We start from the raw sequence: 24,426 nt of genomic DNA, 5'->3' as shown, positions 1-24,426 counted from the left end.
CACAAAAAGCAAAAGAGGTATATCTCTTAACTGTGCCTGTTTTATCTTTATGATCGGGTTCGCTCTTGGTTTGTAGAAGTGTGAGGGCTGAATAGGCACTTTAGCTTCTACTCTCACTTCTTTTTCTGCAGGGCAGAGGTCCATTTGTCACACCTTCATTGGGACTCTACTGTTCTTCTTTCCTCTCGTCTCTTTATGATAATTGTTTACTCTGTTGTTCACACTCCCTCCTTCCAGTCCATGTTCACCTTCCTTGCCATTCCGCAACTCTCTTCGCTCCAATGACTTGATTCCTTCCATGTTTTCACATGGATATCTACATGATATTAATGAACAGCGTGGAAAAATTAGATAGGAACTTGCTCACAAATGTAGCCTGAATACGAATGAACACAGCATGTATCACACACAGGAAATGCTTCAATGCTATGATACTTCATACAATGTAAAATTTGTTTAACTGTATATATACCATATTATACCAATTATAAAATGTTGTGAAACCAAGGGATCTCAAAACAACTGCATTAGGAATTGATGTATATTTTTCCTTAAATGCTTTAAACTGTTTTCTTACTAAAGAAAGTTTTTTCATAGGAAAACAATGTTGTTAAGGATTGTCCTAAATGTAGGGCTTAATAATGTAGTGCTTAATCGTTGGAAAAGAAAATAGTCAAGTGTGTGACGAATTGACTTCTGACCTGCAGGAGTAGAGGCTAAAGCACCCACACAGTCCACAAACTTCTATAAACCAAGAGCCAACAAAATCATAAAGGTAGAACAGACACAGTTAAGATATAAATCTCCTTCGCCTTTTGTGATAACCTGGGCTGAGGGAAGGCTATACTCCTAAGTGGGGTGTGTGGTTCAGTAGCAACCCAAACAGCAAAGTATAACAGTGCAAACGTTTCTATTAAAATATGTATACTCTAAACACCACAGGATTCTACTTTTGTGAAAAAGGACTCGCTGCCACTGAGGTGTGACTATGAAGTTAGCACAGGATTCGGTGATCTCAGGGTTGCCTATGGGCATAGAGGAGAAACTTGAGATGGTGGACGGGGCAGTTTCAGAGCTGGAGGGCCTGCCAGAGCTGGAGGAGTTGTCTTCCGCTGGAGGCCCAGGCCAGGTTGATTTTTAAATAATAATAATAATAATTAATTTCTTATATAGTGCTACACACCCATAGGTGTCAGAGCGCTGAAATAACAGAAGACATTATTTTTGCTAGGAACAGAGGGGTTTGTCAGACTTTGTAAAGTCTGTTGAGGCAGACCGGGTCGCAGGTACTGGACAGAGGCCCTCAACCACTCCCCTTATGATGGATTTCCGAAATCATCTCTGGTTGGAAGATTTTGGGAGGCCACCCGATTTGGGCTAAATAGGGAAGACACTGAGAGGGTAGCCAAAACCCAATCAAGGTAAGGTAGCTGAGCAGTCAAGCCATGGTCTCAGGAAAGGTGTGAGCGTGGTCTATGGCTAAAATGAGTCTACACAGAGCAAAAGTAATTATTCAGGTTAGCCAGTAAGTGTATCCAAATACAGTTATATGCCTTTAGTTTCACACTAAGCATATAAAAATCACAGGTCAGTATTGTCACCCAAAACCATATATAATCTATACACACATTCACCATTAGGAGAATAGAATTGCATAGGAATTAATTACCGGTGCAATACAGGTAAGTAGTGAGGTGCAAGGAAAATGACCAAAACCAACATAACAACAGCTTCCCTCATTCTTAAAAGTCCAACCCAAAAATGGTATGTGGCCTTATGCCCAAAAGTCACAAGTTCCAATGTATAAGATACTTATGGTAAGGTCATTCAGAAATGATGCAGTGGGATGTGGTGATGCGTTTAAATAGTTTTCAAACTTAGGTGTGTATTTAGCTACGTTCCAATATGGACTCGATTCAACACTATTCACTCGGGTAGGATTTCCTCACCCAGGTTTGACCACCAAAGGTTAGGTCAGAGTGAGTTAGGGCCAGGACTTTACGCCCAGGGCACCCTATGGAAGACTGGGAGAAAGCAACAGGCATGTGGACTTACCGCCATGGCTCGGGATGTTCCGAATTCCACTTGTGTATGTTTCAGGCTTTGTTCTAGGTTCTTTGTTCTGCTCTTGTTTCCACCATGAGGGCCGTCTAGACATCTAGACAAAAGGATAATTTGTTTCTTGGGATTTAATTTGTCAGTCATGGTGCACAGGAATTAAAGACCCAAATGAAGACAAGGGGCAGCTTCTGTGGGAAAGACGGCCACAGAACATCTCCGGGGCAAGAGAAGACGAGATCCAACAGAGGTCACCACGGTCTGGCAGTGGCAGACCGTCATACAGTGGCAAACAAAGAGGCAGCTCCAGCACAGCTTCCCTTGAAGTGAGACAGCTGAAATTGAGGGGACATGCGACTTGTGGCACAAGCTGAAGAGCTGAAAAGTTCCAAGGCTCTGCTCAGAACCACAACAACTGCAGTGGGGTAGCCCAGGAGAGAGCTTGTCAGTCCACCAGTTGGTCCAGGGGCACTACTGAAGACTCAAAAGGCACAGATCCTTGAGCAGGGGTTGAGACTGGTTGTTCCGGCTGGTCCAGATATCCAAGCACCCTCTCACCATCGGAGATCAGGCAGAGAAGCAGGGCTTCCCGGGTCAATCGCTGCAGTCGATGCTGCTCAGCTGCAGGTTCATCCTCTGGTCATCAGCGGGCTGCTGTTCATCGTAGAAGTCTTGTCTCCAACGTTGATTTGATGAATTGTTGCATAAGCCCTCCTTTTAAACATGATTCAGGCTGGGGGTAAGCCCAAGCCAACCAATGGTAAGGATCTGCAACGTTCAAACAGCCCAGGATTGTCCAATCAATCCTGGACAACCACTGGTCATCACACCTGCCCGGCAGCAGACTTTCAGACACCAGAGTTTGTGGATTGGGACTGGGCAGTCGCAGCCCCTTCCGCTGGCTCACACACACAAAGCCAATGTACCTGCAAAAGCATCAGCTTTCCCCGGTAAAGCAATTACCATATAAGGCATTTTCTAACCTGAGATGGCTGGAAGAAGGACAAAGAACAAGCGAAAAATCTTGTGGCACAGTCACCCATTTAGTAGCCATTTGTGGTAAATGCAAAAGTGAACTAGTAAAATCTCACAAAAACAGTAAAAATCACGCAGCTACCACCACCTTGTCTTAGGCACATTGTCACGGTAAGTAACCAAAAAGCTGTTATATAAACATGACAAGGATATAAAGTATCCTAACTTCACTTCATTGTAAGGTGATGTGTGAAATTGTAAAAGAACATGAATTTTTAAAGAGAGAGAGTCTCGCATTATGATAGCCTTGGGAGCCCGTCAGTTTCCCCATAAGAATGAGCAAAATGGGCAAGGGAAGTAAAGCAGAAGGAGCACAGAGGTGATTCAAAGTAGTGGCCGGAGACCCCTTTTAAAGGTAAATGTCCACAGGTGATTGGACTAAAGCTAGCCTGCTTTAGGGTTCCAGTCCCTGTTCTTGAAGGAAGTGGACTTTTCCCTTCAGACATCACACACAAAATGCTAGAGAAAGTGCAAGGGACAGGAACGAGAGAGAGATGGGGATGGAGAAAAACAAGATGGTCTAACCTTCCCGCAACTGCACAGAGATCTCCCTCTTTACACTAACCTGCCTCCTTCCCTTCTCAATAGGAACAATGGCCCCTTTGGTATGCAGCACCCTGGTGTGAGGATACTCCTTTTGAATGGGTGTGTTACTTTGTTCCCTTGGCCCAGGACAGCTTACTGTTGAGTAGCTGGAGGAGGGTGCGGGGTGTTACCTAACCTCAAAGAGATCAAAGATGAGGCATTGCCATTCAGGTTCCAGGCCTGTCACCTAGGTAGGACCAGCCTGTCTTGCCAGAATACACATCACCTTCCACAGCTAAACTGGCTCACAGGAGCGGACACATGTCTAATTGAATGTGGCTGCAGTGATTATGATCAGTGCCATGCTCCATGCCCTAACTCGGGCATGGCTTATATTAGAGTTTTCCCTGCCACCTGCATGCAGCCCCAGTGCTGCAGCGACCTGGCTGTCACTACAGCTGTCAAGAGGGCACCTGTGACTAGAAGCTGCTCTGGGCCACTGTGGGGCAGGCACTGCAATCAGACTCATGCAGCATGCAGCAGTGCACAGGCGTAGGCTATGCCTTTGGCATGGAATTTATGAACAGGGAATCTGATCAGCAGATTATCCTTTCGGAGATGGAATTACTTGCATCATTTTATTAATTAATAATTGAAAAAAGCCAGGGCTTCCACACCTTTGCCAGGTGGCAATTCATCACAAAGTTAACTTCGATTCAGAACAGCTTGGGAAGTGCACATTTTACAGCTTCCTTTTTCTAAGGTCAAGAATTCAACATCTGTCAAGAATTCAACATGAGTGCTTACACATACAGCTATGAATAGACACTAGCAAGCACATAGCTGAATGGAAATTGTCTGATAAGCAGAAAATTGTCTAGTAACGAGGCAGAGTTTTAAATTCTTGATTTAATGAGGAAATGTTTAAAAGTGTAACGTAAAACTTAACGGAACGCAGATTATTTCCTTATTATTTCTGTTTACTAATGAAACATTTAACTGAAAGGTACTTATTTTCAAACAATATACATTTTGTAGTCAATGACTGGCAAACATACAAACTAATGAGCAAGCACACAAGTGTAGAGGGTTAATCGTTTAACGCACCTTATTGTGAGACCGATGTAGGCAGGCACGCAATATACAGCTTAACCATTCACTTATAACTTGACCCGCATCTTACCTGTCTCCAAACCCGCTCTCCTGGGTTCAAGATCACCCCGGTGTACCTCGCTGGGAAAGTGGTAAGGGTAGGTAAGATCTAGAGGTTAGGGTAGGCAGGTTCCTCAAATATCCCTAAGAAGAAAACACAAGGTTAGAGTAACTAGAGCACAAAAGGAAAGACAGACAAAAGGAATGCTGGTGTACGGTTCTTTTTAGTTGGTAAAAGCTTGTATACTTAAGAGTCCTTTACAAATAAAAGTGTCTTTAAAAATATATACAACACCTATAAAGGGCTTTGTATTAAAAACTGTTTATAATGACCTTACTTACAAGACAACCTGGCCAGGGTTGTCTCATGGTCCTTGCTGCTGCTCTCGGGTTGTTCTTTACTTTACTTTAATAAATGTGTAATGCGCAGGCCATGGACACGTAGGCTTAAAGGTGCAAACATGACACAACAAGAAACACCAACGCTCTGCAGACATCAGCAGATAACGGGGCCGAAATAGGACATAAGCTTAATTCCCTAAGCAAACAGACAGGTCTTCAGTTACTTTTGAAGACCTCTGTTGAATCAATGCCTCTTAACTCCAGAGGTAGGTCATTCCAAGCCCTAGGGGCGATTGCGTAAAAGGCTCCCTCTGAGGCCTTCTCGGTCCTACACCATCAAATGATCCTGGTTGCTGGATCTCAATTCTATTCCATGTATTTTGTTAGATAGGAGAGCTTGGAGATATGTGGGCATTTTTCCCTGTCTACACTTCTGTGTAAATACCAGTAGTTGAAAAAGGATTCTTGATTCAACAGGTAGCCAATGAAGAGCTTGTCTTGCTGCTGAGACATGGTCTCTACGAGAGAGACCTATAACCACTCTTACAGCTCCATTCTGGGAGACCTGCAACCTATTGCAGATAGATTTATTAATGCCCACAAGGAGGCTGAAACAATAGTCAATCTTAGCTCCCACAATTGCTCTCGCGATTGTCTCAGCATTTGCCTGAGAGATGAGGGGTCTAAAATGGGCCAGCAGCTTGATGTAATAGGCACAGGACGATACCAAACTACACACATGAGGCGTCATGCTGAGATGTTGGTCAAAGATGACCCCCAGCGTTTTAACTTTCTTAAGGGGGGTTATTTTTGTGGCTCCAATCTAAAAACATTCATATGCTGGTCCCAATTTCTGTATCATATTGGGCGAGCCAACCACCAACAACTTATTCAGTGCAAGTTTATTGTGGATCATCCAGGTCTCAATCAAGATATAGATTTTATTGATCAATGCCTCATCCAAGTCATGATTACCTGACAAAGGGATGACATATTACGTATCTTCAGCATAATTTGTGAATATCACCCCCTCGTGGGCGAGCATAGCAAAAAGAGGTACTGTGAATATGTTGTACAAACAAGGCGAGGTACATGAGCCCTGAGGCACCCCAAAGCTAATATTGATGGCCGTGGCTTCAGATTCTTTATAGAATACTCTACTTTCTCGATTGCTAAGAATAGATGAAATCCATTGGGCTGCTGTGGGTGAGAAATTTGCAACCTCCCCCAACCTGGTGACCATGATGTAGTGGTCCACCAGGTTCGAAGGCTGCCGACAGGCCCAGCAGCATCAGCAGGGAGACTTCATTTTTATCCATACGGTCCATAGCCTGGATTTTATTTCTAGCAGCGCCATCTCTGTTCCAAATCTGACCCTGAAGCCCGACGGATGGTCATTCAGAATAGGATACTTTTTCAGATGCTCAGCTACTTGCTATATGCCACTTGATCTAACATTTGCAGGAGAAAAGTGGTATTTGTAATCTGCCTGAAATTGTTAGGTAGATCAGTAGATAGGCCTGGCTTTTTGAGGATGGGCGTAACCCGAGCATTTTTCAGGTCCTGGGAGACAACCCCCAGTTCCAAAGATACATTCACAAATTTGAGGATTGCTACAAGCAATGTAGGTGGGCCTGTTTTAATAATCATGTCTGCAGAAGAGTCATTTTTACATTTAATGACCTTTAACTGTTTGATAATCAATGCCAGTTCAGCTATAGAGATGGTGGTAAAATTAAATAGGGGAATGGAGGGGCATCTTTTAAAGACCCATCCCAAGTTTTCAGCATCTGCTCCCGCTAGATTAACTTTTTATTTTTTTGGCGAGATCAGCCCTAATATTCTTGAGCTTGTCCTGCATGGCCTTCTCAGGTGCTATCCTTTGTAGCCAGTCCTGGGTCAATGTGATTCGTGGATTCTTGCTCTTTAAGAATTTTTAATAGTTCCCTGGTATCTGATTGTGCATTCTTAATCCTATTATTGAAGAGGTTCTTTTTGGCCTCAATTATTGCTGCTCTTGGGTCCTATGTGATTTCAACTCGTAGAAGAGTTTAAGCGTTAAGGTTTTTAAAACCTTCAGTTCCGGGTAAAACCATAAATTACATTTAGTACCCTCCTTAATAATTTTTCTCTTTTGTGGTGCTAAAGTATCCACAACTATATCCAGATTGGAAAGGATAGACCTTGACATCGCTTCAGGGGAGGCCGAGTCTGGGAGCTTCACCAATGAAGTAACAAGAGGTTCTATACTATCAGCCGAGATAATCTTATGATTTCTGGTCAATACCCCTATCTATTTCTAACTTTCACTTTCCTGAGGAAATCCGCTAACACAGATAATTCAACAAAAAAAGGATCGGACCAGCCATGTGGCAAGCCACCCAGTTGAGAGTATGCCCTATGCAATGTGTGGGCAAGTGAATCAATTGGTCAAAACCAATCTCTGTCAAATCTGATTGAAGTTCTAGCGCGAAAACATCATCCTTGTGGTCCTGCCACAGATTAATATCACCCATAATAATAAAACTAGTGTTAGGGTTCACTAGAGGGAGAAGAAAGCTAGTGAGGCCAGATATAAAATCCTCTGACAAAGTAGGAGGTCTATATTGTCACTAGGACGTTAATTGCAGCTTCTGCATTCAGTCCAATTTTAACACAAAGGGATTCCATCCCATCCATGATGTAACCTTTAGTTTCCCAGTGGTAAGTGATGGTCTATAGATAAAAGCGGCCTGCCACCCCTGCCCTCCTTCCTATCACATCTAATCATCCCATAACCATTTGGAATTGCAAGATTTAGGGAGGGTGTAGTGGCACTGTGGGCCCAGGTTTCTGTAATAGCACAGACATCAATGCTGTCTTCCTCAATATGGATTGCCACCTCTATGTAGCATGTTTGACCAGCGATCTCGTATTCAAAATGAGAAATCTAATTTTAGTTATAGACCAAGACAGAGTTCTACGGCAAATTGTAGCAGCCACGGATTCCATCTGAGGGGCAAGGTCTGAGGCTCCCAAAATTACATTAGTTGGGGAAGCATCAGCAGCTACATCCATATTAGTAACTAAAGGCCGAATACAGGTAGCATATTTCAAGCAGGCATCAGCTATGGGAGCCTTGGACTTCAATATTGGTCTGCTCGAATGCGGATACTGGTATGACGGAGGCAATCGCCTCAGCTGATTGCATGGCGTTAGGTACTCTCAGCGATGTTGCATTATCAAGCAAATCATTAATCAGGGCAGTTCCTACTATAGGTCCCTTGGATGACGCTGGAGAAGTCGTGGGTTTTATTGTGTCAAAGATTCCTCTTGCTGCTGTGATTGCTGCAAGCAACTCAGCGATGCCTATAACGAAAGGGGGCTACACTTACACCTTTCCAGCCCTGCACGGACCCGCACAGACCGACTGGGCTCCTTCACGCCGGCGCGTTTGCGCCGGGATTTGAAATTTAATGTGCATCTGAACTCGAAATGGCTATGAGGATTGTAGTTCAGAGCAGCGATGGCACTCTGTGTGCAGAGTAAGAGACTCTGTTTTAACTCGCACAATGCAAATATTGTACTTCAATCAGTTTAAGGACCCAGAAGGGATCTCAGGCACCAATAGGAATACACACTAACACGATATTTAGAAAGCTAAAAACAATGTAAAATCGATTTTCAGGTAAAAGGCTAGAAACGAAAGAATAAATGGCAGCAGTAAATATAGGAATCTATTCTTCCTGCGCTCTTTGGTGGTGGCTCTTGTGGCAGGAGGGGGCAGGCATCAGCAACAGTGTGGGGACCCCCAAATTCTTTGTTGGGCTGGCAGTAGACGGTGACGGGCAGCATCGGCAACAGTGAGTGGGGGCCTCAAAAGTCATTACATTGGCTGGGCTGCATATGTCAGATGCAGCCCAGCGCTCAGAGACAACTTGGGGGGGGGGGGGGCACACAACTCACTCCACCTGGGCCACATCTGCCAGGTGTAGGCCAGGGAGCCCTGGTGGGCCACCTGACGGGGGCGGGGGGTGTGTTTAGTTAAATCCCGCCACCGGAAGGGCTTAAAACACATGTTGTGCGCTCCCCAACTGTGGGGAGCGTCATTCATCAAAGGTGCCCAGGGCCCAGCTGTGATGGAAAGTTTGAGCACTTGCATAGCTGTAATAAAATATTGAAAAGTGTTTAATTGGTCACTCTTTTGAAGAACCGATTTTAATGGCAGTTTGCACATGTAAAACTGTATTGCATATTATTAAACCTGTTCTTTGTGTCAGGTGGGTTAATGTTGGACAATTATCCCTAATGGTCTAAGCATAACTGGTAGAGGAAAATAAATATGCTGACTATGAGGACATGTCAGAGTATTCTATTTAAGTAATCAGGGTGCAAAATCTGCACTAGCCATTGGCTAGTGATAATAGACTCTTGGTGAGTAAGAAATGGTGTGCTGTGCGTATGTATAGAATTGAGGTGGCAAGCTACTTTTGTATGGATGCTACCTGCAAGTACGTGTTTGAGTGGAATTGGGTGCTAAGTGTGGGACAACTTAGGATCACTGTGCCTACATTACACCTTTTTTTTATTCCTCCCTCTCCTCCCTTTGTTTAATCTGTCCCAATTCTTCCCTATTTGTGCTTTTTTCATGTGTTTGCTTTCTCCTTCATTACTCCTATCTTTCACTCCTCTGTCGTGTCTGCCTTCTCTTCATTCTCTGGTTTCTCTCATCTAGTTGGTTCCCCCTGTCCCTCCTCTATTCTAAGGCCACCAACGATGAGCCTTTCCTTAGGTCTCCCGTCCTTATGTACCTTCCCTCCTTTCCGCTTAGCTGAATCTTGTACACCTGGGGTGGTTCCCCAAGCTGATTTTCGAATTGGTGATCTGTTTGTCGATCTGCTGGTATCCTAGGTGTGCCGGCTTAAAACTCCTCCCTTTATGTGGCTCCTCATTAAGGTTCCTGTCTTGGGCTGTCATCTCATATTTAGGCAGCCTGATTCCAGTCTTTACCTGAATTCTGCTCTTGGCTGTACCTGGCCCCAATACTTCACCCACTCCTGGCCCTGAGACCTCTCTCCCTTTATGGCCACTCCTCTACGGCCCACTGCTTCAGTGCAGTATCTCATTAGTGCCGTTTTTTCTCCCATAATCAAGTTCTGGTATGGTGGAAACTGTGGGCTGGATAAGCTACCCATCATCCATCCTGAATCTGGAAAATGTGGGTTGTCAGGACCCCATAGGCCCCTCTCTGAGGTTGTTCGGACACCCCTGGGAATCCCATTGTGTGGCTTGCAAGTAAATGGACTGGAGAAGGTCAAACTGTAAGCTTGCCCCCTCTACAAGCCTGTTGCTTTTTGACGCTTTCCAGGATATGATTCTTCCTTTTATAGGGCATACTCTTCCTCCCAAGCTAAGAACCTGCATGTGACTTCATCACAGAGTTGTAATCTGGAAGCCTTTTCTATCATAGGTGTTCAGCGAGCGCTCTTGGCTTTTGCCCACTGACTTTGCTCTTTCACTGTAAGCTGTGAGATAGACAGCCACCATGTCAAGGTGTGAGAGCCGTCCACATGCTCTTGTCAGATGTTTTGGTGAATGACATGCCCGTTTAACTGCTTGATCTGCAACAAGCAAAACTCACTCCATACTAGATTTGCTCCTGTGACTTAAATTTGCAGTTTTGATGTCTTGGATTATACCCCAAGATTTGGCTACTTATTGTGAGGCAGCCTTCCATGAAAGATGAGCCAGGAGCCACAGGTGAGGCTAAGCTCTTTACTTAGCTTCAGGATACATATATGTGTTAAGGCTGCTTGGCAGGGGGGGTGCACAGGTAAGTAGGATACATGGGAGGAACATCCACCAGCCACTTCATTAACATGACCAGTCACTTTCCAACTGACAACCTCAGAATCCCCAGCACACAACACTCCATCAGGCTCCAGTACTCCCCACATTCTAAGGTATTCTGCTACAAGAGGGAAGGCCCACCAACTAACTATTCAGCCAGTTTAGGACACTACACTACTCCTAAGATTTTCTTTTAATAACTGTTTCACCCACTCTCCCTGCCTCGGGGGACGAGGTGGTGGAGCATGTGTTCTCTTCCAGTCCTCCTGGTCCCCTCTCTCCTCCCTGGGGTCTTTTTGATTTTTGTTTGTTTGTAGATCAATATTCTTCCTTCAGTATACCTTGTCTTACTTTTCTGAGCAGCTATTGCCCACCTTGTACTTCACTTTCCATCCGTGATGATGATGATATTCTCCTCTTCTCTTTTTCCTTGTGATGTTCCTTCTATCCTTTTGGGCGAGTTTAATCTTCATCTCTCTACTACTCATGCTTGTATTTCTTTTATTTTGTTCTCGATTCATACTTTTCCATCCAAATCTTTTTCCACCCTCGCACATTTATGGTTCTTCTTTTGATTTAATCGTTTATACTATTCCTCTACTATTAATGCTGATAAGCATTTAAATTATTTATTCAATCTCAAAGGGGATTATGTGCAGCGCAATTTGAGAGGTGGTATACCTTTATATAAAATGAATAATTTATTGTATTTGTTATTCCAAATTCCCTGTAAAACTGGGTGATGTGGTGAATTCAACTGGTATCAATCTAGCAGCCCCTTAGTACATTGGGATACTGCAACTAACCGGTTAAGAAAAAGTCTTTGGGTGTGTTGTTTGAAATAATCTCTAATGGCTGGTAGTGAGTGACACAACGTGCTTCATGGATCTCAAACTGGTAATGTTGTGATGTACATCATGCACCAAGAGACTGCTAAAATTGCAGAAGATGCGGTATGTAAAACCACTTTAAATCATGGAGGGGCGCCATGTAACTTCAAAAAACAAGTTGAAAAGCACTTCCTTTTCTAAAAGCTCTCGTGGTATTAATCGGAGACAGAACAATGTATACAAATAGTAATTGGTAATCGGAGATTGGTCCTCTTCTCATGGATCACCTCGTGGCCCGTTAGGCAAAGCACTAAATGCATATTCATTTTCAGTAAAGGGGTAGGGGATGCGCGTCATTAAAGAATGAGTGGCACAACTAGTGCTAGGGCCACAGCCAGAGTGTGGGCCTCTCTATTTCGTCCTATTAGGACCCTCCGCTATGGAGCAGGGCCACCCTCATTGGCCTTGCACCAAGGGACTGCTGGCTCAGGGACAGGCTGCATGGCCCCAGCCGCAGTGCCTGACTCTGGGGTTCAGAGGTCATGACCGTCTTGGAATGTGGCCAGCCGCCCCCCCCCCCCCAAAAAAACACATTATGCACTGCCCAGCGGATGGCACACATTCTCCATCCTCCTATGTTCCAATTTGCGACACTGCATGTTCTGTAAAGGGAACATGCCAAAGCTATGTTGATTCTCTCATTTGCGTGGGAAATACCCAATACAAAGGAGGGGGAACAGCTCCAGCAATAGAGTGGTTACTGTTCAAAACCAGCGCATATGGTATTAAATCGGGTGCTCTGTGGTCTCCTGAAATAATCAATGTGCAGGAAGAGTAGAAAATGGTGGATGTTAGGTATCCGTCGTGTGCTTTCAGCTCCTTTTCTGCAATGCGTCCCTAGTTTCCCTCGGAAAACAAACTGCAGAAACGGCTAACTTGTAACTCTGACAGCATCTAAAGAACAACCTATACAAGAGGCTTTTTGTTAAAATGTGTATTACTGGGGGGCATAGATCTCGAGGCCCAGAGATGGCCATGGGTCTGTGGAGCTCTAATCACGCCTGTCCTCCTGAGCTGCTGACAGTCTCCGGCAGGCAGGAGCACTCCATCGATGGTTCAGAGGTTGGCAAATGTTATAACCTGGCATGTTTTGGTAGTGCCTGGCGAACACATGTCTAATGCCTATACAAGAGCCAAAACTATTGGCTTTGCCAATGCTGGTTTTCAACAGGAATTCAGTGCAAGGAACAGATGCAAGAACACACGTTTTGCGTGTCAGCAAACTTAGTTGAGGCATTTTATCATGCCTGGAGCTGGTTTATGGCTGCAATTAAGTAATCACCTTTCAGAATACTGCTTAGAAATAACATTGCTACCCTTTAAAATCACATAGCTACTCAGAGATCTCAGGGGTGTGTATTTTGAGCGGTAGTGGGTGGGAATTGCCATAGGGACTAGCAATGAAGAGGGCAGTCAATAGGTGTGTAAAAGTCGAGCAACACTCACAGGCTGTGTCCCTCATGTTCCATCTTTCTCCTAGCTTAATTTCCCATGCCAGTAATTTCAGCTAATAGGCAGCGTTTACAGCGCCACCTAATTGCCAAAACTGAAAAGCATATGACTCGGCATTATGAGGTTGCCAACAGCCAGGGTAAAATCAGAAACTAACGCCCACATGTGTTTTGCTGTACACAAGGAACACATTGTATAATTGATGATCACACATTTTCTGGAAGTTTTTAATTTCTATTTCCCATATCTTTGAATAATATATTTGAGTAATATTTGCAGTAACGCAGTTACACTAGTATTGTAGTATATGCCCCAAAACACATAAGGGCTGAAGTAGAGTATCTAAGTGCAGGAGTGATTAGTGAAATGGGCAGACGTGATGGTGGGTGGTACTTCCTATCGTAGCGCAAACGTCTGACTTCCTTTTGAAATACTAAACCATTTTTGATAACTTGGAACCACATCATGTCATGTAAAACTCGGTATTTGAAAAAAAAACACTCTTTAATTCTCTTTTAAACGTTTTTTCCTCTCTTAGGTAAACTCATGAAACATCAAGGAGAGAAAAAGTCAGTGGTAAGTATGTCCATGGTGTTCTGGTAACATATGAATGGCTTGCTTACTATTGGGATTCAGAGCTGTCCTAAACTCTATCTCCTCTCCCTTGAAGGGTTGAAGGATACACTACTCTTACCCAGCACATCGACCCGTGCCCTTGATCTCTAGTTCTTCCCTAATGTACATAATGTATATTTAGGAAATATATTAAGCTGCACTATAGTTAAGTTGAGCATTGGGTTCCATATGAAATCCGAAAAATGAATTGCTTAAAACAAAATTGTCCTCACACTCACCTCGGCCCCCAGATTGGACATTTTGGGAAAGATCTGATAAAAAATAAAAAGGTTAAGAAAGTTAAAAAGCTCTATTTCGGCTTGGTCCCCGTTTTTGGCCAAAACCGTTGGACGGGATTGGACCAGGTGCGAATTAACTTGGGCACAAAGCTTTGACTCAATTTCCAGGAGGGGAATAGGGTTATTGTGTCCAGCAGTTTTTTAAATATTTGAAGGGGGTGCCCCTTTCTCCAAAAATTATAGCTATATCTCCCATGGTGTATTGCATCAGAGAGGCTGACCGGATTTTCGGAAATGAAAAAGCAGCCATTTTTCCACAGAATTCTATTGCTAATACCTTTTGACTTGTTGGATGGATTTGGATGACCTTTTCAAAAAAAAAGTTGTCAAGAGCCACCCCCCAAACTGCAAATTTTGGGGACGAATCGTTAGAAAATGAAAAGGTTGTTAATGAAACATAAATATGCTGTTTTCAGCTTACTTGCCTTCATTTTCCCATAGAGAAGAAGTGCTGTTTTTTAACAGCTGTAGCATGAAAACCTCTTGGCAGATTTGGGCTAAATAGAAACCAATTTGGGCACAAATCATTGACGGGTTTGGTGTAAATCCATCCAGTAGTTTTTAAAATACTCAACAGAGAACAGGGTGCTCCCTGTCCCTTTAAAACATTTATATCGGTATTGGTGTTTTGCAGCACTGAGGGTGATAGAGGGTAATAACGTTTGACTTGCTGGATGGATTTGCATGACGTTTTCTAAACCAAGGGTTTGTCAAGGGCTGCCCCAAACTAGACATTTTGGGAATAATTGGTCAAAAAATGAAAATGTTATTAAGAAAGGTTTTAATAGTGTTTAGTGGCCACGGCGTGTGGGTCCAAAAGAAACATATTGGGGGAACATGTACAGTGAAATGGCTAAATGCTGTGGCGACTGTCCATGGCCCGGTAGTGTTTTAAAATATACAGTGGGCACTGAACTTTGTTTAAAAAAACAGATGGTGTTTGTGGATGATGACATAGAATCTCTTTGAAGGGAGCAGCTGTTTTGGACCGAGTGTTTAAGAACATAGAGGTACCCTCTTACTTGGTTAAATGATTACTTTTTAAAGTGATGAGTATTCTTAATTGGACAGCTAAATAGAGACTTTCTTTTTGTTTAATAGTAGATTGATTGTATACTACAAACCAATGGCACTTCTAGATAATGCTACATGACTATTCTGAAGCGAGCAGTTATTTTGACATAGTGCCTTAGAACTCTGAGGTACTTTTCTACTTTGCTATGCAGTGTTTTGTTGAATAGATGAGGAATTCTACTGAGTAATCCGAGTAATGGAGGCTCCCTTTTGTTTACACAGCTTGCGATTCAGATCCTGATCTTCTAAATATAGATCACCTCTTGGAGCTTGACCCCTTGATTGGGTCTGGAGCGTGCTTACCCTTTGTATTATTATTTCCCTTTTGACAAGATTGTCTTGAATATTTAGTATATATTGGCATCTAATACATTACCAATTTACTTTCATTATTTGTTGATAATCTCCTTACTATCTGTTTTTTGGAGAACTCCTAAAGTTAGTGTGTCTTCTTGACGTAGGGATTACCTTGAAACGCATGGAGGTTGTCGTGGTGGAACGATGTTGCAGACCTCTTCATGAAGTTGAATTTTGTTATCTATGTTTTGTAAAAATCATGAACACACTGTTCGAAGAATTTAGTTGGCATTAGAACAGATTCTCTTGAATGAACTCATATTGAATTTACTTTGAACATTGATCATTTGATTTGTATATTTTTTAAACATAAAAAGATTACTATACACAAACAATATCACTATGTACTGCATTGAACAGTATCATTAATTATCAATACATTGTTCTTTAAGGTTGTTGGAATATTTGTCTTGATTCTTTTATGAATAGGCTTGTCTCGAGTGAAACACTACTCCCTTGTATTTGACTGGGAGATTTGTATATAATGTATATTCAGTCATCAAGCTGTGTTTTATTTTAATAACTGTCTACAGCTGTCTTGGCTATCCCCAGTCAATGTTCCCACTAAGAGCACTAGACACACACCAGCCGTTGCCAGCTGGTAGCCCTATGCTGCACTCTTGATGGGACAGAGTCCCCAATGTTATTTTGTAGAGTCTCGTGAGTCTCATCCCACTCCCTATCGGAGAGGTTTTAGGTCACGAGAGTCAGAAATGTAAGTATTCTTACGATGCAACCAGCATTTACTCAATACATCATATATTTATAAGTCAAGGTGTTTTGAATCTCTGTCTATTAGCTCATCTCCAGCAAGGCACCACCACTCTGAGACGAGACAGAATTTAAACAGAAAAAGTCTTGTTTATATCAGTTTCACTAAGAACCATTTAAATTAAATTAACAACACACTATTACCTAATAGTGTGGGAAAACATTGTCAACAACAAAATCGTATAGCATATAGAAATTTTAACAGTAGATGGGGCTAAAAAACCGTCCCCACAGGTACAGAGGTGTACTCAGATAATTATACACATTGTAACATCTTCAATTAAATAAGGAATTCATATGTTGCTGAGTAACATTGGTATGATTGTCCTTCTGAGCAGTACACTTCTTTCCGCTCAGAGTTTTATAAACACACTCCTGTCAATCATGTGTGCGGACGCGTTTCGGATTAAACAATCCTTCTTCAGGGCGGGGTATGTTACAGTTTCATGAGTGTCCATAAACTCCTACAACAAGGAGGGATGTACTAGTTAGTCTTATGGGAAAATAAAGGGATTTCACCAGTAACTCTTAAGAGAAGGTGCAGTACTGACCTCAATTCCTGTGTGTATGGTCAAAAACCGGTGTCAACCTGTGTAATAAATGTGCAAACGTGCAAAATCAGAATTTGTTCTGTAGCATGAGTGAACTTGTAACATGATGTAAATACGTTCTTGGCATACTCACCCGGACAGAAGATAACCATCTCTCCCCGGGTGAAAGAATGGTGATAGGCTGTGACTTCCAGTGCGCAATGGCTGAAGGCAAAAACAGAACAGATGTGTGCCGTTAATGCCGTGATATTTATTGGCAGTAGATAATGTTTTTATTAAAGGAATATAAGGATATAAATGAAGTATTGCCGTTGTGAGTTAATATGGCCACTAATTGATGTTCGTAATTGCAGCGGGATACGCCAATCCTGCAGGTATCTAGAAAAATCTATTCTCGTAACGTGCACGCTGGCACGAGATCTCGGGTTTAGGAACGTAAACCTCTACTCTCTAAATGTCAGGGTCCACCCTGTGTACCGTGCCCGTCACTGTGCGCGCAAGACAAAGGGTATCTCAAGAAGGGTACTCACTGTCTCGCGACCACAAAACTCCGAGAACGATCGAGCAGCCCGTTGCCAAGACGCGCTGCTCGAAAATGCTCTGTTTACATGGTCGTCATGGAGTCGGCGCGCGTGCACGGGTCCATTCCAGACTTCCATCTTGGTGTGGGACTGGCCGCTCGTAACCAAAGGCTTTCGGCGTGCTCCTCCCACAGGCACCTGGTCGTCGCTACACCAGCTTAATGCTCAGTTTGAGTTCAAGATTAATTGGATGTCGAAAAACGGGAAGAGAGATTATTTCATTCAATCTATAAGTTATGTGGATGTACATTGTTACTGGTCTCAAACATAGAGACATACTCTTATTCGCCAATGCAAAGCGGAGAGTATGGTGATACAAAGGCGGGAAGAGGGGCGCCCTGCAGTAATGTACTGCCCCAGGCCCCAACTTCCCGCAGGGTAGTGATGGAGACCTTCAGGTGAGCATGGTGTGATACAGAATGCCTGTTACACCTGCCCTCCCATGGGCCACCACAATCAAAGAAATCTACACATCAATCTGAACCAAACATCTTGTACAATAGCCTCAATGAGGACGCTAAATGTGAAGCATCCTAACCTGTATTCAGTGTCAAACCTGCGGAACAATTGCTGCTAACATTCTTTTGCATAGCTCACAAGGTCTAAACTAAACATTGAACTCACGTTGTCTTCGCCATTCACAATCTGGAAACTCAAAGTACACATCACCATTAAACAAATCGATTTACTTTAAACAGACCCCAAATTCGTAGGTTTTCAAATGAATTCAATGCCTGACCCGGACTCATGTTCCTGATCTAGCTATCAGTACTCTGTACTAGGTACTATAATGCACATTTTTAGGGCACATTGTTTTTTGAGAGAAACATTACCATGACTTTCACAATGACAGTCTGCAAGCAACATAGCACAAACAATTAAAATCACAAAAGAAAACATCAAAGAAAACACATGAGGTCAAATTCACAGTTCATTCCTCTTGGGCTGAAGCAATCCAGAAGGTCAATCCAAGCAATCTCCCTCTGGAGCAATCTCTTGTGAACATCACCCCCTTTCGGTCCCATCTTTACCTGTTCTAAGTTCATACACTTAAGTTGAGCTATGCTATGTCCTGCTTCTAAAAAGTGCATTGATACTGGGGATCTGAGACTTTTTGTCCTAATGTTGGACTTATGCTCGGTCCAACGCAGCTTCGCTTTTCTCATGGTAATCCCGACATAATAGAACCCACAGGGGCATTTGAGGGCATACACCACATTTGAAGAATCACAGGTACAAGAATGTTTCAATGTTATGGGCTTCCCTGTATAGGGGTGTGAGATTGTGTTACCTGGAAGGATATTACTACAATGCTGACAGTTGTGACAAGGTAGAGTACCTTTGTGTCTAATCTGAGCCTCAAGTGGCAGTGATAAGTCCGCTCTGACCAAACTGTTTCTCAGCGCATTGCTGTTCCTGTAAGCAAAGATTGGTAATTGTTGAAAGAGTGGTTGTGTTGAAGGGTACATTTGCAGCATTGGCCAATTTCTTTGGATGATATTCCTGATTTTTTTACTTTGGGCTGAGTATGTGGTAACATATACCATAGAGTCATCCTTGTTCCGCTCTTTAGGTTTCAATAGGGTTTCTCTCTCTATGGTAGCAACTTTCTCCTCGACCTGGGTTAGGGTCGTGGGGTTGTATCCTCTTTCCACAAACCTGTGACATAGAGATGCCGACTGTCTCACAAACTCTGTGTCTTCTGAGATGTTTCTGCGATATCGTAAGAATTGACTAAGTGGGACACTGTCAATTTTCCTACAAGGATGGAAACTCGTCGCCAATAACAGGCTGTTTCTGTCGGTGGTCTTGGTGAAGATCCGTGTCTCCAGGTTTGCCTCCTTCACATACACTTCTACATCCAAGAAATTGATCGTAGTTTTGCTTGTGACAATTGTAAACTTAATCCTCGGGTGCATTTCATTCATCATGCCAAAGAACTCCTGTAACTCTTCTTCCGGTCCTGACCAGATACCGAACACGTCGTCAATATATCTCACAAAAATGGTTAAATGGCGTAACCACCTCGCTGATGTTAAGACGTGTTTTGTTTCCAGGTAATACATGTAGGTGTTCGCATACGCTGGTGCCATTGCGGCTCCCATGCTGGTTCCTGAAACTTGCAGAAAGAACCTGTCTTGGAATCTAAAGAAGTTATTAATTAGAACCAATTTAAGCAGTGTCAACACAAATATCTTGTCACCCTGACAGTTGGTAGAATTTAACAATAACCATTCCACGGCTTCTAGCCCCGCTTCATGTACGATATTGGTGTACAGTGATGTCACATCCATAGTAAACAAAATGTCCCTTCCTTCCACGAACACGATCTCTTTGAGTTCTTTCAGGAAGTGAGTGGTGTCCTTGATGTAGGTCGGGGTCTCCTATATGAGGGGTTGTAGGATCTTGTCCAAATATGTGGCCAGAGGTTCCAGAATACTGTCGCTTGCCACTATGATGGGTCTCCCTGGAGGGTCTGAGTCTCTTGTGAATCTTGGGTAGGATGTATATCACCGGAGTTATGGGGTGTGTTGTCTCCAAGAATTTGCGTGTTTTTTCTGAAATGACTTCCCTCATTTCGGCCTCCTCCAGAACCTCCTTTATCAGGTTCCTAACTTGTTCTGTTGGATTGAAATCCACTTCGTGATAAGTCTCTCGATCCGCTAGTTGACGTTCAATCTCTTCAATATATTTGATCTTATCCATAAGGACAAGGGCTCCTCCCTTGTCAGCGGGTTTGAAGATTATCGCTCTGTTGTCAAGTAACCTTTTCAAAGTATGTCGTTCAATCTTCGACAAGTTGCTTCTTTCTTTAGTTCTGAAAGAAATCTTCTTGAATTGGTCTAACACTGTTCTCTCAAAAACCGTCAGGACGTGGTTGTTAAGTGGATTGAAGACGCTCTTAGGTGCAAGTTCCAGAAATTTTGAGGGTTCGCTAGTGTCTTCGTCTTCTGCATGCTCATTGAAGAAGACCTTCAATTTTAATTTCCTCATTAATTTAAATAAATCAATCCTTTCTCTCAGGAGATTAGTGTTATATTGTGGTACAAAGGAGAGACCTTTGTGTAGAACTCTTGATTCCATGCGTGACAACTGATATGATGAGATGTTCACTACTATGTCTTTCTCCCGGTTTGTTTCTTCCTCTATGATTTTTTTTCTTCCCTTGTCCCCGTCTAGTTGGTCTTTTTCTAAAAAAGGAACAGCCGTCCTTGGAACGTTGTCCTCAGCTCCTGTGGCTGAGGATGTTGGTCTTCCTGTGTCAGAGATTACCTCCAGTTCCGTGCTAGATGCTTCTGACGAGGTAGTGTCTGCGTTTGGAGGCCCTGTTTTCGGGATGCGTGGTTGAAAAGGTCTAGGAATCTTCTGGCCGTAGTACTCCTGCCAGGTGTAGACGATGTCGAGTTTGTAATTCTGGGTATCGCGTCTGAACTTACGTATCTTCTTGGTCTCAAGTTCTTGTTTGTATCTGGCTAATTTTTCAATAGTTTCATCCAACACTTGTTTAAGCTGATCTGCTGAAAAGCTTTTACTGAGAGCTCCCTTGATGGTATCAATCTCCTTGTCAAGGGTTTTCAAACTGTGAGAGAGTTCTTCGATCGTCAGTAGAATAAGATCCAGTGAACACTTATTTAGAATTTGTCTCCATTTCTTCACAAAGTTTGGATTTTCCTTACATAGGGTCGGCTCTAGATTCACCCTCAAACCTCTCGGGATTCTTTGTGCTTTGTAGTAATGTGCTAATGTAGTTGCGTGTAGCTTCAAGTTTATTTCTCTGCGTATCTTCCACTCAAGTTGCTTGATGAGCGCTTCCGGTTTATCTGAGGAGATCAGTTCATCACCTGTCGACTTAATGAGGCCTAGAATCCTCTTGGCCTCTTCCTCACTAAAGCCAAGTGACTCTGCTCTGTTGTTGGTGGTAGCATCAATTTTAGCAAAGGACATGATCCTGTATTTGTGTTGTTGTACGGTGAAAAATTAACTAATTTGATGATTGTATATTCATGAAATCTGGTTAATATAAACATGCACTTCCTGATTGTGGCCACTGTAGTGAAAAGAAAACAAAATGCAGAGGTGGAAGGCACAACTGTGTCAATAATATGTGTTTAGGCCATTAAGTTGAGGTATGATCATAATTTTCAAAGGTGTTTCCTGAATTTCTGGTGCAGCAGGGAGAATCTCGAGGCCACTCGGGATTCAGAAAAAAAAAGCACTAGACACACACCAGCCGTTGCCAGCTGGTAGCCCTTTGCTGCACTCTTGATGGGACAGAGTCCCCAATGTTATTTTGTAGAGTCTCGTGGGTCTCATCCCACTCCCTATCGGAGAGGTTTTAGGTCACGAGAGTCAAAAATGTAAGTATTCTTACGATGCAACCAGCATTTACTCAATACATCATATATTTATAAGTCAAGGTGTTTTGAATCTCTGTCTATTAGCTCATCTCCAGCAAGGCACCACCACTCTGAGACGAGACAGAATTTAAACAGAAAAATTCTTGTTTATATCAGTTTCACTAAGAACCATTTAAATTAAATTAACAACACACTATTACCTAATAGTGTGGGAAAACATTGTCAACAACAAAAACGTATAGCATATAGAAATTTTAACAGTAGATGGGGCTAAAAAAAGGTCCCCACAGGTACAGAGGTGTACTCAGATAATTATACACATTGTAACATCTTCAATTAAATAAGGAATTCATATGTTGCTGAGTAACATTGGTATGATTGTCCTTCTGAGCAGTACACTTCTTTCCGCTCAGTTTTATAAACGCACTCCTGTCAATCATGTGTGCCGACGCGTTTCGGATTAAACAATCCTTCTTCAGGGCGGGGTATGTTACAGTTTCATGAGTGTCCATAAACTCCTACAACAAGGAGGGATATACTAGTGAGAGCACCCCACGTCCCCTACTTGCCTCTTTGAACTTTTTGTAAAGCACCCTAAAAAGTGATTCTTGCATTGAGTGCTTTCTGATCAAAGCTCTCCTTTTCCTCATTAAATACAAATATCCACTTTACTCATTTCCAGTTTCTTGCGTGCATGAAGAGTGCTTGGTACACATGGCAGACTGATCTCTGGCTATACGTGGCATATAAACCTGGCAAATCCTCCTTTCTATGATTTGTCAATCTTTAGTTATTGCAATATGTTTTCACTTCAAATGTGAATGAATAGAAGTATTTATATGGGGTTGAATTATTCAAGTGGTTACATAAAGATGCTATTTGCAGAAGTACAAAGGAGAAACTAAAATGGGCCTTTTTTTTTAAACCCTGCAACATTTATGAAGCAAGACTTGTGCTGTTCGTAGGGTTCTCGATTTCTTTTTGCTGAAGTAAATTACCTCTTGTGATATAATTTGGCAACATTATTTCGATTTTTGTTTTTCTTTTAAATGGGGCTGCCCCACTGTGGTCCCCATTCGCGCCCTGCTGCTGGCACCTACCCCTCAACTTCCCCACTCTCTTTAGTCCCTAAAATTACTTCCTCACAAAGTAATGTTGTCGAAGTAAGTAATAATTTACTTTGGCGAAACAACGTCATGCGCTTTAGGAACCCAGTCCGCCAATATTCCAATAAGCAACCCAGGCAGCAAAGGTAGAGTCCGGTTTTATTACCATACAGCTGTGCAGAAATGGACAGGAAAACTGGCAGCGTATATGTCCCATAATTGTGGCACTCAAGCTCACAAACCTCAGAGACTTTGTAGGATTTTACACAGGGAGGGTCATACAGAAGATCCACGAAGATACATTTAGTCTGTTACATTGAAATTAACTCCCTAACAGAACATCCTTTATCCTTAGGTGGCATGGTTTTGCAGCAAAATTTGAGACCTGTATAATTCTGCTTTACCTACCCATGTAGTACAATCCTCTTCCTCTAGCTGATCTTTCCCTTGCACGTGATGTGACCTGACCTGTGTTTGATGATCACATGATCACTGTTCTGGTTCTCAGTCAGGAAAACCCACCTTCATTGGCGACACCTCGTCAACTATGGCTACTCGTCTGCTCTGCCCTAGGCTCATTGTACCTCCAGGACCCTGTGAAAAACAAAATACTGTTTGCTTCAACACATTTACAAAGCTTTGTGGCACGGATGGCTATTTTTGTTACTAAACTGTGGTTTTCTAGTTGTGGGTTTCCCTATTTTACCCTCGTGGTTTCTTATAATGTTTACCTCGCGCCTATCTTTATACAGGTAAATACAAAAAGTATCTGTCTTCATTTGTGGGAATATTGTGATGTCTGCCAGGTGGGTTTCTGAAGGGCTTTTCTTGTAATGGTGTACAGCCCGTGGAAAGGGGTGATTTTGGTTACAGAGAAGTGTATTTTGGTGCTTATGCTACCAGCTCGGTAATCTGGAGTCCCAGGCTCTAATCTTGACTGCCCCACTTAACTGCTATGTGGGACCCTGTGTATTTCACCTCTTTGCCATTAATGCCGATTTTGTGGGCAAACCCATACTTATTATTGTTCACCTGCAACCCAGCTTAATGTTTGTTGGGGCTGTTAAGGTATTTACCCTTAATGTGCGTTCCTGGTGTTTACCATGGCATGGGCACTATTCCTATTAGGACACAGATGCATGGCCAAGTCTTGTTTGAATGAAGCATGTTTCTTTCACTCAACGAGCTGCCGAAGTTCAGCATCCAGACAATCCATCCTCCATAGAGCCATAGTGAAGAAGACTCTTGGAAGATGGCTTCAGTGGAAGTGGATATTAAGTGTACTTTGCACTGATGTGGCAGGGTCACGGGAGTTACATTCCCCTATTTGATCTGTTTTCAAATCTGAAGCTAGGGGATGACAAAAGACTGGGTCTGGGTGTGGAAATCAGAAACAGCATATCGCTCACCATAGCGGGATACGAGGTGAGC

At 42.9% G+C, this 24,426-nt stretch overlaps 1 protein-coding gene across 3 annotated transcripts in view; it reads left to right on the top strand.

Moving 5' to 3' along the window:
* Positions 1 to 24,426, top strand: part of TK2 (thymidine kinase 2) — a 977,831-nt gene that overhangs the window by 18,770 nt on the left and 934,635 nt on the right. For all 3 annotated transcript variants that reach the window (XM_069653082.1, XM_069653073.1, XM_069653092.1), the window contains exon 2: positions 13,822 to 13,859. In XM_069653082.1, coding sequence (XP_069509183.1) covers positions 13,822 to 13,859 — 38 coding nt within the window. The remainder of the gene's footprint in view (positions 1 to 13,821; positions 13,860 to 24,426) is intronic.

Source organism: Ambystoma mexicanum, chromosome 1p (genome assembly GCF_040938575.1).
Source record: "Ambystoma mexicanum isolate Mex_15411 chromosome 1p, UKY_AmexF1_1, whole genome shotgun sequence".
Lineage (NCBI taxonomy): Eukaryota > Metazoa > Chordata > Amphibia > Caudata > Ambystomatidae > Ambystoma > Ambystoma mexicanum.
The sequence above is the reverse complement of the archived record's forward strand: the minus strand, read 5'-3'. Positions and strand labels throughout refer to the sequence as shown.